Genomic DNA, 13,243 nt, shown 5'->3' with positions numbered 1-13,243 from the left:
TCCCATAGACAATTATATGTTTCATGTTCAAGAGTCGGTAAACCTGACAATCTATTTATATACAGACAATGGGACAGCCAAGAATGTTGTATATTCGCAAGTTTTACGTATTAAAAATATATGTATATATATATATATATATATATATATATATATATATATATATATATATATATATATATATATATATATATATATATATATATATATGTATATATATATATATATATATATATATATCTATATATATAAAAATAAGTTGTCTGTGGATCTGTGGATCGTGGATCAGGTGACGTCACCTGAAAAAACTGGATCAGGTGACGTCAAAACTGAAAAAACTAAAAAAAGGCAAAAACTACAAAAAAAACTAAAAACTAATAAAAAAAATAAAAAAACTAAAAAACTAAAAAAACTAAAAAAAGGCAAAAACTACAAAAAAACTAAAAACTAATAAAAAAGCTAAAAAACTAAAAAAACTAAAAAAAGGCAAAAACTACAAAAAAAACTAAAAACTAATAAAAAAAATAAAAAAGCTAAAAGACTAAAAAAACTAAAAAAACTAAAAAAAGGTAAAAAACTAAAAAAACTAACTACAAAAAAAACTAAAAACTAATAAAAAAATAAAAAAGCTAAAAAACTAAAAAAACTAAAAAAAGGCAAAAACTACAAAAAAACTAAAACTAATAAAAAAGCTAAAAAACTAAAAAAACTAAAAAAAGGCAAAAACTACAAAAAAAACTAAAAACTAATAAAAAAATAAAAAAGCTAAAAAACTAAAAAAACTAAAAAAACTAAAAAAAGGTAAAAAACTAAAAAAACTAAAAACTAAAAAAACTAAAAAAAAAAGGAAAAAACTGAGAAATAAGCTAAAATAAAGGTAAAAACCAATAAAAAACTAAAAAAAAAACTGAAAAAACTAAAAAAAGGCAAAAACTACAAAAAAAACTAAAAACTAATAAAAAAAGTAAAAAAGCTAAAAAACTAAAAAAACTAAAAAAACTAAAAAAAGGTAAAAAACTGAAAAATAAGCTAAAATAAAAACTAATAAAAACTAATTACACTAAAAACTACTAAAAAAAATAAAAAAGCTAAAAAACTAAAAAAACTAAAAAAAAGGCAAAAACTACAAAAAAAACTAAAAACTAATAAAAAAGCTAAAAAACTAAAAAAACTAAAAAAAGGCAAAAACTACAAAAAAAACTAAAAACTAATAAAAAAAATAAAAAAGCTAAAAAACTAAAAAAAACTAAAAAAACTAAAAATAGGTAAAAAACTAAAAAAACTAAAAACTAAAAAAAACTAAAAAAAAGGAAAAAACTGAAAAATAAGCTAAAATAAAGGTAAAAACCAATAAAAAACTAAAAAAAAAACTGAAAAAACTTAAAAAAGGCAAAAACTACAAAAAAAACTAAAAACTAATAAAAAAAGTAAAAAAGCTAAAAAACTAAAAAAACTAAAAAAACTAAAAAAAGGTAGAAAACTAAAAAAAAAAAAAAAAAAAAACTAAAAAAAAGGAAAAAACTGAAAAATAAGCTAAAATAAAGGTAAAAACCAATAAAAAACTAAAAAGAAAAAAAGGAAAAAACTAAAAAAAATTTTCATCTAAAAAACTAAAAAAAACTAAAAAAGGTAAAAACTAAAAGAACTAAAAAAGAAAAAAATAAATGACGACACTCAAAGAGAAAGCGACCAGGACAAAAGGGATGTTCGATTAGCAATCAACAAAGCACCGGGACACAGGGAGTATAAATGACGACCAGGACATAAGTAAAAAAAAAAACTAACAAAACTAAAAAGAAGGTAAAAACTACAAAAAAACTAAAAAGAAAAAAAAACTAAAAACTAATAAAAAAACTAAAAAATCTAAAAATCTAAATAAACTAAAAAAGAAAAAAAAGGAAAAAAATAAAGGAGAAAAACAAAACTAAAAAACGAATGTATATACAGACCGGGACACCGGGATACAAATGACGACCGGGACACAGGGAATATAAATGACGACCGGGACACAGGGACACAACTACAACGGGGACACCGGGGAAAACAGGGGGATATAAATGACGACCGGGACACCGGGACAGGGAATGGTCGATTAGCAATCACCATCAACAAAGCTCAAGGGCAATCATTAGAATCATGAGGTATAGATCTGAATACAGATTGTTTTCCCATGGACCATTATATGTTGCATGTTCAAGAGTCGGTAAACCTGACAATCTATTTGGATCAGGTGACGTCACCTGAAAAAACTGGATCAGGTGACGTCAAAACTGAAAAAACTAAAAAAAGGCAAAAACTACAAAAAAAACTAAAAACTAATAAAAAAAATAAAAAAGCTAAAAAACTAAAAAAACTAAAAAAGGCAAAAACTACAAAAAAAACTAAAAACTAATAAAAAAGCTAAAAAACTAAAAAAACTAAAAAAAGGCAAAAACTACAAAAATAACTAAAAACTAATAAAAAAAATAAAAAAGCTAAAAAACTAAAAAAACTAAAAAAACTACAAAAAGGTAAAAAACTAAAAAAACTAACTACAAAAAACTAAAAACTAATAAAAAAAATAAAAAAGCTAAAAAACTAAAAAAACTAAAAAAAGGCAAAAACTACAAAAAAAAACTAAAAACTAATAAAAAAGCTAAAAAACTAAAAAAACTAAAAAAAGGCAAAAACTACAAAAAAAAACTAAAAACTAATAAAAAAATAAAAAAGCTAAAAAACTAAAAAAAATAAAAAAAACTAAAAATAGGTAAAAAACTAAAAAAACTAAAAACTAAAAAAAAACTAAAAAAAAGGAAAAAACTGAAAAATAAGCTAAAATAAAGGTAAAAACCAATAAAAAACTAGAAAAAAAAAACTGAAAAAACTTAAAAAAGGCAAAAACTACAAAAAAAACTAAAACTAATAAAAAAAAAGTAAAAAAGCTAAAAAACTAAAAAAACTAAAAAACTAAAAAAAGGTAACAAACTAAAAAAAAAAAAAAATAAAAAAAAACTAAAAAAAAGGAAAAAACTGAAAAATAAGCTAAAATAAAGGTAAAAACCAATAAAAAACTAAAAAGAAAAAAAGGAAAAAACTAAAAAAAATTTTCATCTAAAAAACTAAAAAAAACTAAAAAAGGTAAAAACTAAAAGAACTAAAAAAGAAAAAAATAAATGACGACACTCAAAGAGAAAGCGACCAGGACAAAAGGAATGTTCGATTAGCAATCAACAAAGCACCGGGACACAGGGAGTATAAATGACGACCAGGACATAAGTAAAAAAAAAAAAAACTAACAAAACTAAAAAGAAGGTAAAAACTACAAAAAAACTAAAAAGAAAAAAAAAACTGAAAACTAATAAAAAAACTAAAAAATCTAAAAATCTAAATAAACTAAAAAAGAAAAAAAAAGGAAAAAAATAAAGGAGAAAAACAAAACTAAAAAACGAATGTATATACAGACCGGGACACCGGGATACAAATGACGACCGGGACACAGGGAATATAAATGACGACCGGGACACAGGGACACAACTACAACGGGGACACCGGGGGAAACAGGGGGATATAAATGACGACCGGGACACCGGGGCAGGGAATGGTCGATTAGCAATCACCATCAACAAAGCTCAAGGGCAATCATTAGAATCATGAGGTATAGATCTGAATACAGATTGTTTTCCCATGGACCATTATATGTTGCATGTTCAAGAGTCGGTAAACCTGACAATCTATTTATATTCAAAGACAATGGGACAGCAAAGAATGTTGTATATTCGCAAGTTTTACGTAGTTAAAACCATATATATATATATATATATATATATATATATATATATATATATATATATATATATATATATATATATATATATATATATATACTAGCTGTTGGGGTGGCGCTTCGCGCCACCCCAACACCTAGTTGGTGGGGGCGCTTCGCGCCCCCCCCCCCAAGCCCCCCCGCGCGCGTAAGTCGTTACGCGCCATAATAGTTACGCGCCATTGTAGTTGTGTCCCTATGTCCCACCTGTGAATATAGATAGATATATATATATATATATATATATATATATATATATATATATATATATATATATATATATATATATATATATATATATATATATATATATATATATATGGTTTTAACTACGTAAAACTTGCGAATATACAACATTCTTTGCTGTCCCATTGTCTTTGCATATAAATAGATTGTCAGGTTTACCGACTCTTGAACATGCAACATATAATGGTCCATGGGAAAACAATCTGTATTCAGATCTATACCTCATGATTCTAATGATTGCCCTTGAGCTTTGTTGATGGTGATTGCTAATCGACCATTCCCTGTCCCGGTGTCCCGGTCGTCATTTACATCCCCCTGTTTCCCCCGGTTTCCCCGTTGTAGTTGTGTCCCTGTGTCCCGGTCGTCATTTATATTCCCTGTGTCCCGGTCGTCATTTGTATCCCGGTGTCCCGGTCTGTATATACATTCGTTTTTTAGTTTTGTTTTTCTCCTTTATTTTTTTCCTTTTTTTTCTTTTTTAGCTTATTTAGATTTTTAGTTTTTTAGTTTTTTTATTAGTTTTTAGTTTTTTTTTCTTTTTAGTTTTTTTGTCCCGGTTGTCATTTATATCCCCCTGTTTCCCCTGGTGTCCCCGTTGTAGTTGTGTCCCTGTGTCCCGGTCGTCATTTATATTCCCTGTGTCCCGGTCGTCATTTGTATCCCGGTGTACCGGTCTGTATATACATTCGTTTTTTAGTTTTGTTTTTCTCCTTTATTTTTTTCCTTTTTTTTCTTTTTTAGTTTATTTAGATTTTTAGATTTTTTAGTTTTTTTATTAGTTTTTAGTTTTTTTTTTCTTTTTAGTTTTTTTGTAGTTTTTACCTTCTTTTTAGTTTTGTTAATTTTTTTTTTACTTATGTCCTGGTCGTCATTTATACTCCCTGTGTCCCGGTGCTTTGTTGATTGCTAATCGAACATTCCTTTTGTCCTGGTCGCTTTCTCTTTGAGTGTCGTCATTTATTTTAGCTTATTTTTCAGTTTTTTCCTTTTTTTATTTTTTTTTATTTTTTATTGTTTTTAGTTTTTTACCTTTTTTTAGTTTTTTTAGTTTTTTTAGTTTTTTAGCTTTTTTACTTTTTTTATTAGTTTTTAGTTTTTTTTGTAGTTTTTGCCTTTTTTTAGTTTTTTCAGTTTTTTTTTAGTTTTTTATTGGTTTTTACCTTTATTTTAGCTTATTTTTCAGTTTTTTCCTTTTTTTTTTAGTTTTTTTTAGTTTTTAGTTTTTTTAGTTTTTTACCTTTTTTTAGTTTTTTTAGTTTTTTAGTTTTTTAGCTGTTTTATTTTTTTTATTAGTTTTTAGTTTTTTTTGTAGTTTTTGCCTTTAATTAGTTTTTTTAGTTTTTTAGCTTTTTTATTAGTTTTTAGTTTTTTTTGTAGTTTTTGCCTTTTTTTAGTTTTTTTAGTTTTTTAGCTTTTTTATTTTTTTTATTAGTTTTTAGTTTTTTTTGTAGTTTTTGCCTTTTTTTAGTTTTTTCAGTTTTGACGTCACCTAATCCAGTTTTTTCAGGTGACGTCACCTGACACATCCATCCATCCATCCACAGACAGACAACTTATTTTTATATACTAGCTGTTGGGGTGGCGCTTCGCGCCACCCCAACACCTAGTTGGTGGGGGCGCTTCGCGCCCCCCCCAAGCCCCCCCGCGCGCGTAAGTCGTTACGCGCCATAATAGTTACGCGCCATTGTAGTTGTGTCCCTATGTCCCACCTGTGAATATAGATAGATATATATATATATGGTTTTAACTACGTAAAACTTGCATACAATATACAACATTCTTTGCTGTCCCATTGTCTTTGCATATAAATAGATTGTCAGGTTTACCGACTCTTGAACATGCAACATATAATGGTCCATGGGAAAACAATCTGTATTCAGATCTATACCTCATGATTCTAATGATTGCCCTTGAGCTTTGTTGATGGTGATTGCTAATCGACCATTCCCTGTCCCGGTGTCCCGGTCGTCATTTACATCCCCCTGTTTCCTCCGGTGTCCCCGTTGTAGTTGTGTCCCTGTGTCCCGGTCGTCATTTATATTCCCTGTGTCCCGGTCGTCATTTGTATCCCGGTGTCCCGGTCTGTATATACATTCGTTTTTTAGTTTTGTTTTTCTCCTTTATTTTTGTCCTTTTTTTTTCTTTTTTAGCTTATTTAGATTTTTAGATTTTTTAGTTTTTTTATTAGTTTTTAGTTTTTTTCTTTTTAGTTTTTTTGTCCCGGTCGTCATTTATATCCCCCTGTTTCCCCCGGTGTCCCCGTTGTAGTTGTGTCCCTGTGTCCCGGTCGTCATTTATATTCCCTGTGTCCCGGTCGTCATTTGTATCCCGGTGTACCGGTCTGTATATACATTCGTTTTTTAGTTTTGTTTTTCTCCTTTATTTTTTTCCTTTTTTTTCTTTTTTAGTTTATTTAGATTTTTAGATTTTTTAGTTTTTTTATTAGTTTTTAGTTTTTTTTTTCTTTTTAGTTTTTTTGTAGTTTTTACCTTCTTTTTAGTTTTGTTAATTTTTTTTTTACTTATGTCCTGGTCGTCATTTATACTCCCTATGTCCCGGTGCTTTGTTGATTGCTAATCGAACATTCCTTTTGTCCTGGTCGCTTTCTCTTTGAGTGTCGTCATTTATTTTTTTCTTTTTTAGTTCTTTTAGTTTTTACCTTTTTTAGTTTTTTTTAGTTTTTTAGATGAAAATTTTTTTTAGTTTTTTCCTTTTTTTCTTTTTAGTTTTTATTGGTTTTTACCTTTATGTTAGCTTATTTTTCAGTTTTTTCCTTTTTTTTTATTTTTTTTTATTTTTTATTTTTTTTAGTTTTTTACCTTTTTTTAGTTTTTTTAGTTTTTTTAGTTTTTTTAGTTTTTTAGCTTTTTTACTTTTTTTATTAGTTTTTAGTTTTTTTGTAGTTTTTGCCTTTTTTTAGTTTTTTCAGTTTTTTTTTTTAGTTTTTTATTGGTTTTTACCTTTATTTTAGCTTATTTTTCAGTTTTTTCCTTTTTTTTAGATTTTTTTAGTTTTTAGTTTTTTTAGTTTTTTACCTTTTTTTAGTTTTTTTAGTTTTTTTAGTTTTTTAGCTTTTTTATTTTTTTTATTAGTTTTTAGTTTTTTTTGTAGTTTTTGCCTTTTTTTTAGTTTTTTTAGTTTTTTAGCTTTTTTATTAGTTTTTAGTTTTTTTTGTAGTTTTTGCCTTTTTTTAGTTTGACAACTTATTTTTATATATATAGATAGTTTTTTTTTTTTACTTATGTCCTGGTCGTCATTTATACTCCCTGTGTCCCGGTGCTTTGTTGATTGCTAATCGAACATTCCTTTTGTCCTGGTCGCTTTCTCTTTGAGTGTCGTCATTTATTAGTTTTTTCCTTTTTTTCTTTTTAGTTTTTTATTGGTTTTTACCATTATTTTAGCTTATTTTTCAGTTTTTTCCTTTTTTTTAGTTTTTTTTTTATTTTTTATTTTTTTTAGTTTTTTACCTTTTTTTAGTTTTTTTAGTTTTTTTAGTTTTTTAGCTTTTTTACTTTTTTTATTAGTTTTTAGTTTTTTTTTGTAGTTTTTGCCTTTTTTTAGTTTTTTCAGTTTTTTTTTTTAGTTTTTTATTGGTTTTTACCTTTATAGTTTTTTTAGTTTTTTAGCTTTTTTATTTTTTTTATTAGTTTTTAGTTTTTTTTGTAGTTTTTGCCTTTTTTTTAGTTTTTTCAGTTTTGACGTCACCTGATCCAGTTTTTTCAGGTGACGTCACCTGACACATCCATCCATCCATCCACAGACAACTTATTTTTATATATATAGAAGATAGATATAGATATATATGTATATATATATATATATATATATCTATCTATCTTCTATATATATAAAAATAAGTTGTCTGTCTGTGGATGGATCAGGTGACGTCACCTGAAAAAACTGGATCAGGTGACGTCAAAACTGAAAAAACTAAAAAAAGGCAAAAACTACAAAAAAAACTAAAAACTAATAAAAAAGCTAAAAAACTAAAAAAACTAAAAAAAGGCAAAAACTACAAAAAAAACTAATAAAAAAATAAAAAAGCTAAAAAACTAAAAAAAATAAAAAAACTAAAAAAAGGTAAAAAACTAAAAAAACTAAAAACTAAAAAAAACTAAAAAAAAGGAAAAAACTGAAAAATAAGCTAAAATAAAGGTAAAAACCAATAAAAAACTTAAAAAAACTGAAAAAACTAAAAAAAGGCAAAAACTACAAAAAAAACTAAAAACTAATAAAAAAAAGTAAAAAAGCTAAAAAACTAAAAAAAACTAAAAAAACTAAAAAAAGGTAAAAAACTAAAAAAATAAAAATAAAAAAAAACTAAAAGAACTAAAAAAGAAAAAAATAAATGACGACACTCAAAGAGAAAGCGACCAGGACAAAAGGAATGTTCGATTAGCAATCAACAAAGCACCGGGACACAGGGAGTATAAATGACGACCAGGAGATAAGTACAACTACAAAAAAAACTAAAAACTAATAAAAAAAATAAAAAAGCTAAAAAACTAAAAAAACTAAAAAAAGGTAAAAAACTAAAAAAACTAAAAACTAAAAAAAACTAAAAAAAAGGAAAAAACTGAAAAATAAGCTAAAATAAAGGTAAAAACCAATGAAAAACTAAAAAAAACTGAAAAAACTAAAAAAAAATTTCATCTAAAAAACTAAAAAAAACTAAAAAAGGTAAAAACTTTTAGAACTAAAAAAGAAAAAAATAAATGACGACACTCAAAGAGAAAGCGACCAGGACAAAAGGAATGTTCGATTAGCAATCAACAAAGCACCGGGACACAGGGAGTATAAATGACGACCAGGACATAAGTAAAAAAAAAAACTAACAAAACTAAAAAGAAGGTAAAAACTACAAAAAAACTAAAAAGAAAAAAAAACTAAAAAATCATAAATTACAGACTGGGACACAAATGACGACCGACACAGAGGGAATATAAATGACGACCAGCAACCTCAAAGAAAAATTACAGACTGGGACACCCGGACACAAATCACGACCGGGAATATAAATGACGACCGGGACGCAGGGACACAACTACAACGGGGACGCCGGGGGCACAGGTGGGATATATAATTGACGACTGAGACACAGGGATTGTTTGAATAGAAATTAGAAATTAGAAAAAAACTAAAAAGAAAAAACACTCAAAGATAAATTACAGACCGGGACACAAATGACGACCGAAACAGAGGGAATATAAATGACGACCATCAACCTCAAAGAAAAATTACAGACCGGGACACCGGGACACAAATGACGACCGGGACACTGGGACACAGGGAATATAAATGACGACCGGGACACTCAAAGAGAAAATACAAACTGGGACACCAGGACACAAATGACGACCGGAACACAGGGAATATAAATGCTATTTATATGGATAGACAATGGGACAACGAAGAATGTTGTATATTCGCATGTTGTACGTAGTTAAAAATATATATTTATATCTATCTCTATTCACAGGTGGGACACAGGGACACAGCTACAATGGCGCGTAACTAATATGGCGCGTAACGACTTACGCGCGCGGGGGGGCTTGGGGGGGCGCGAAGCGCCACCCCAACAGCTAGTATATATATATATATCTATCTATATTCACAGGTGGGACATAGGGACACAACTACAATGGCGCGTAACTATTATGGCGCGTAACGACTTACGCGCGCGGGGGGGCTTGGGGGGGGGCGAAGCGCCCCCACCAACTAGGTGTTGGGGTGGCGCGAAGCGCCACCCCAACAGCTAGTATATATATATATATATATATATATATATATATATATATAATCTATATTCACAGGTGGGACACAGGGACACAACTGCAATGGCGCGTAACTAATATAGCGCGTAACGACTTACGCGCGCGGGGGGCCTTGGGGGGGGGGGGGCGCGAAGCGCCCCCCCAACTAGGTGTTGGGGTGGCGCGAAGCGCCACCCCAACAGCTAGTATTATATAGAATACATTTTGGAACTTCTGGGAAGAAATTAATATGATTTACAATTCGTGCCTATATAATATTACTTATTGGTAAACTTTTAATTTGGTGGTTGGATTTCATGCCAGTTTCTTTACTGTGTACCGAATGGTTGTAAGCGACTTCAACCTGTTTATTGAAATTTGATTGAAACTTAAGAATTTCATTATCTGAATTTCAATTTCAGGCTCAAATTTTTTCCCCTTTTTTTATTATGGGTATTTACCTATTTGATTCTATTTCATCAAGCTAAATTAACTGAATGTTAATTATAACAGTTTTTTTTCTAACTCAGTGAGACCGAACATTCTTAAACCTTCTAATTTATTTAACCTATCAGATAGCTCGCTGGTTTTTTAAGTTAATTATATCAATCGGCTTCTTTTCTACTCTGAAATATCTTTCACATAAAACGGAATTGTACTGTGCAGGCTCTTTGACGGAATTGTACTGTTTTTTCTTCCTTCTTTATGTTAGAAGTACCTTTGACCATAGCTTATATAATGGTTTTAATTTTGGCTATTGTCAAGTGGCCCATATATAAAAGAGTTTGATGTCTGATGGCTTATTACCTTACTTTTCATGTCCCAAATCTTTCATCGGTCAGGCATGGTATTCAAATTAATATATATCTTTCCTGAAGGGAATAAGAAATTTAAAAAGCTTAACTTAAAAAAATAACTTAAAAAATAAAAGAAACTATTATGACTTTTTTTTACTATCTCTGACACTTGTAAGCGATCTTCAATAGCTAAAAATTTATTTTCGCTTAAATTATTGTTTAGTTTTCAAGCAGGCACGTACGCAGAAATTTTTTTTCGGGGGGGGGGGCAAAACCTTCAAGACAGAAGATTGAAGCGGCTGAGGGGAAGAAGACTGGAGCCTCAAAAGTGCCTTTTAGGTTCAGGTTATGTTCTTAGCGATTTAGAACCAGTGGTTTATCTATTATATCCTACTGAAAGGGAAATTTTAGGGTTAACAGTGCAATATGGGTGCTATGGGGCGTAGTTCTTCTATTGCAAAAACGCAGATTTTAATGAAAAATGATAGTTTCTAAAATTGATCCATTAAAAGCCGTACTTTATCCTGAAAAGGGTGGATAAACGCCCTAATATCAAGGATAATTCTATTTTGCTGTGGAAAGCAAACTCTCTTTACAAAAAAATTACAGCACAATTGCTAATTACTTCAAAGAGGTTAAAAAGTTAAACAGAAAATAGGTTAATAATTGGGCAGCGACTTGACCGGATAGTTGAATGCAGTACAGTCCCCTAAAAAAGGCTTCACACACGTATCTAGATTCTTAATAGATGTCCTACTTTTGCCAAATTGGAAAATTTAAACATTTCACAAAATTTCAGGGGGGGGGGTTTAAAAATTTCGTATGTAAAGGGCTGTTGGGGCTGCCCTTTACATTTCGTATGTAAAGGGCTGTTGGTTTTTTTTTTAAGTTGTTTTTTGAGATCTTCAAGGTTCACACAATTTCAAGAAAAATACAGTTTTAGGTATGTTTTTCTGAAATGATCTGTCTCCTCAAATCAGTGAGGTGAGAAGTTTGATAATGATTCTAAAGTTATCAATTTTTCAATTCGTTTTCAAAGTGTGAGTTTTTGAGATACCTAAGAACCTTAGTTCTATAGTTTTTTCTCTTAAATTGTTCCTATATAAAACCAAATCCTACCGTTTCCTTAATGGCAAAATCCATCTTACTTTTCAACACGTCAAAGCTGTTGTAATTGGGCAAATTCAATATATGGCAGCAAGTATGTGCTGAAGGGAGTGCGTCAGGTATTTTAACTTTGTTTATCTGCAAAGTAGGGTAACAAGACCCAAACTTTGAGGTTCCAAATATAAACTGCAACAGTTTCTCAAGGTCCTCAGTTTTTAGCTGTGACATATACATCCAAAACCATTTAATTTGTTTGGATTTTTTGTCATAACCTCCATAACGTGCTTTCGCTCTCAATTTACTTATTTCAAAAACATAAACCCCTGAAATAAGCTCTTCTAATGCTTCAACAGAAAGACCTTTCAGCCAAGAAATTGGAAACACATCTTCAAAACCTTTTTTTATCTTTTTCATTTGTTTTCTATAGCGGTCATAAAGGTACCACTGGCCAATTTCCAACACCAGACCTTTTTTGGTCTTAATCGACTTAATGGTATTCGAATTCCGTTTTTGAAGCTTATGAAGCTCCTCAAGATCTGCCATTTCCATTGACATCAGTGACTTAATGAAATCCAGATCCATTTTCTTAAGTTCATCGAGACTAACTTCCTCTTCATCTTCTTGGAGCAATTCATCCTCATGGGTTACAGAAGCATCCTCTTGGAGCAATTCATCCTCTCGGAGCCATTGTTCAAGGAGCAATTTGTAAAAAGCAACAGAGAATCGAGGGTAAACAAACTTAGAATTGAAAATTGCAAGAGCTAAAAGTCGTCCAGCACAGATGTAATGACTTTGGACGTTTTGATCTAGATCTGAGTTTGGATTTGTTGGATCTGGATCTGTGGTTGGATCTATTTCAATTAATCCTGGGCGGGCGGCATTAGTGTACCGGAAACACAATGTAGATGGGTCAAACAGTTTTTTAGAAAATTCCAAGAACCATTCACTCAAAGGGCCCCCTTCGTCAATAGCGTGCTCTCCTTGATATTGAATGTATAATCTTTTATTTAAAGTTTTTGAGTTCTCTGATTGGTCAAACGTCAAAAGTTCTTGCTTTGATTGGAGATAAAGAATATTTCTTGACACTTTTATTTTAAACAGGCCAATAGTATGAGCTTCCAAACACTTGTTCCTCAAGTTCTGTATTCTTTTTAGTTGGGTGATTTTGCTCTGTTTCATCTTTTCTTCTTTCGTTTGCTCTGTTTCTTCTGTTTCTTCTCGGTTACTACTTGTCAGAATTAATACGTAAGAGCTCCTAAAACGAAAAACTTGTTCCACAATTACATCATTTATATTACTTTGTGGCATATTTTATTACTAATATTATCTATTTGAACAATATATTTCTAAAATTAAAATACCAACGTGGAGTAGTTGGAACCTGACAAACAAACAAAACTAATTTTTAAATTTTCAGCTATTTTTCAGGTTTGATGTAAAAAATTAAAATTTTTGCTCCGACCCCATAAATATTTTTGCAGTTTGCAGTTAAGAAAATATATTTATTTAAAATTTTCAGGAATTATTCTTGTTTTATG

The 13,243-nt window shown here is 29.4% G+C and overlaps 1 protein-coding gene across 1 annotated transcript; it reads right to left on the bottom strand.

Moving 5' to 3' along the window:
* Positions 1-10,000: 10,000 nt before the first annotated feature.
* On the bottom strand, positions 10,001-12,933 carry LOC136043564 (E3 ubiquitin-protein ligase wwp-1-like; the record flags this gene model as incomplete). Its single annotated transcript, XM_065728478.1, is given in 1 exon segment — positions 10,001-12,933. A coding segment is annotated over 1 exon segment (1,237 nt), but the record flags the coding sequence as incomplete, so codon positions are not given.
* Positions 12,934-13,243: the final 310 nt, after the last annotated feature.

This window comes from Artemia franciscana, unplaced genomic scaffold (assembly GCF_032884065.1).
Source record: "Artemia franciscana unplaced genomic scaffold, ASM3288406v1 Scaffold_7249, whole genome shotgun sequence".
Taxonomy (NCBI): domain Eukaryota; kingdom Metazoa; phylum Arthropoda; class Branchiopoda; order Anostraca; family Artemiidae; genus Artemia; species Artemia franciscana.
This window is presented reverse-complemented; position numbering and strand designations above follow the sequence as displayed.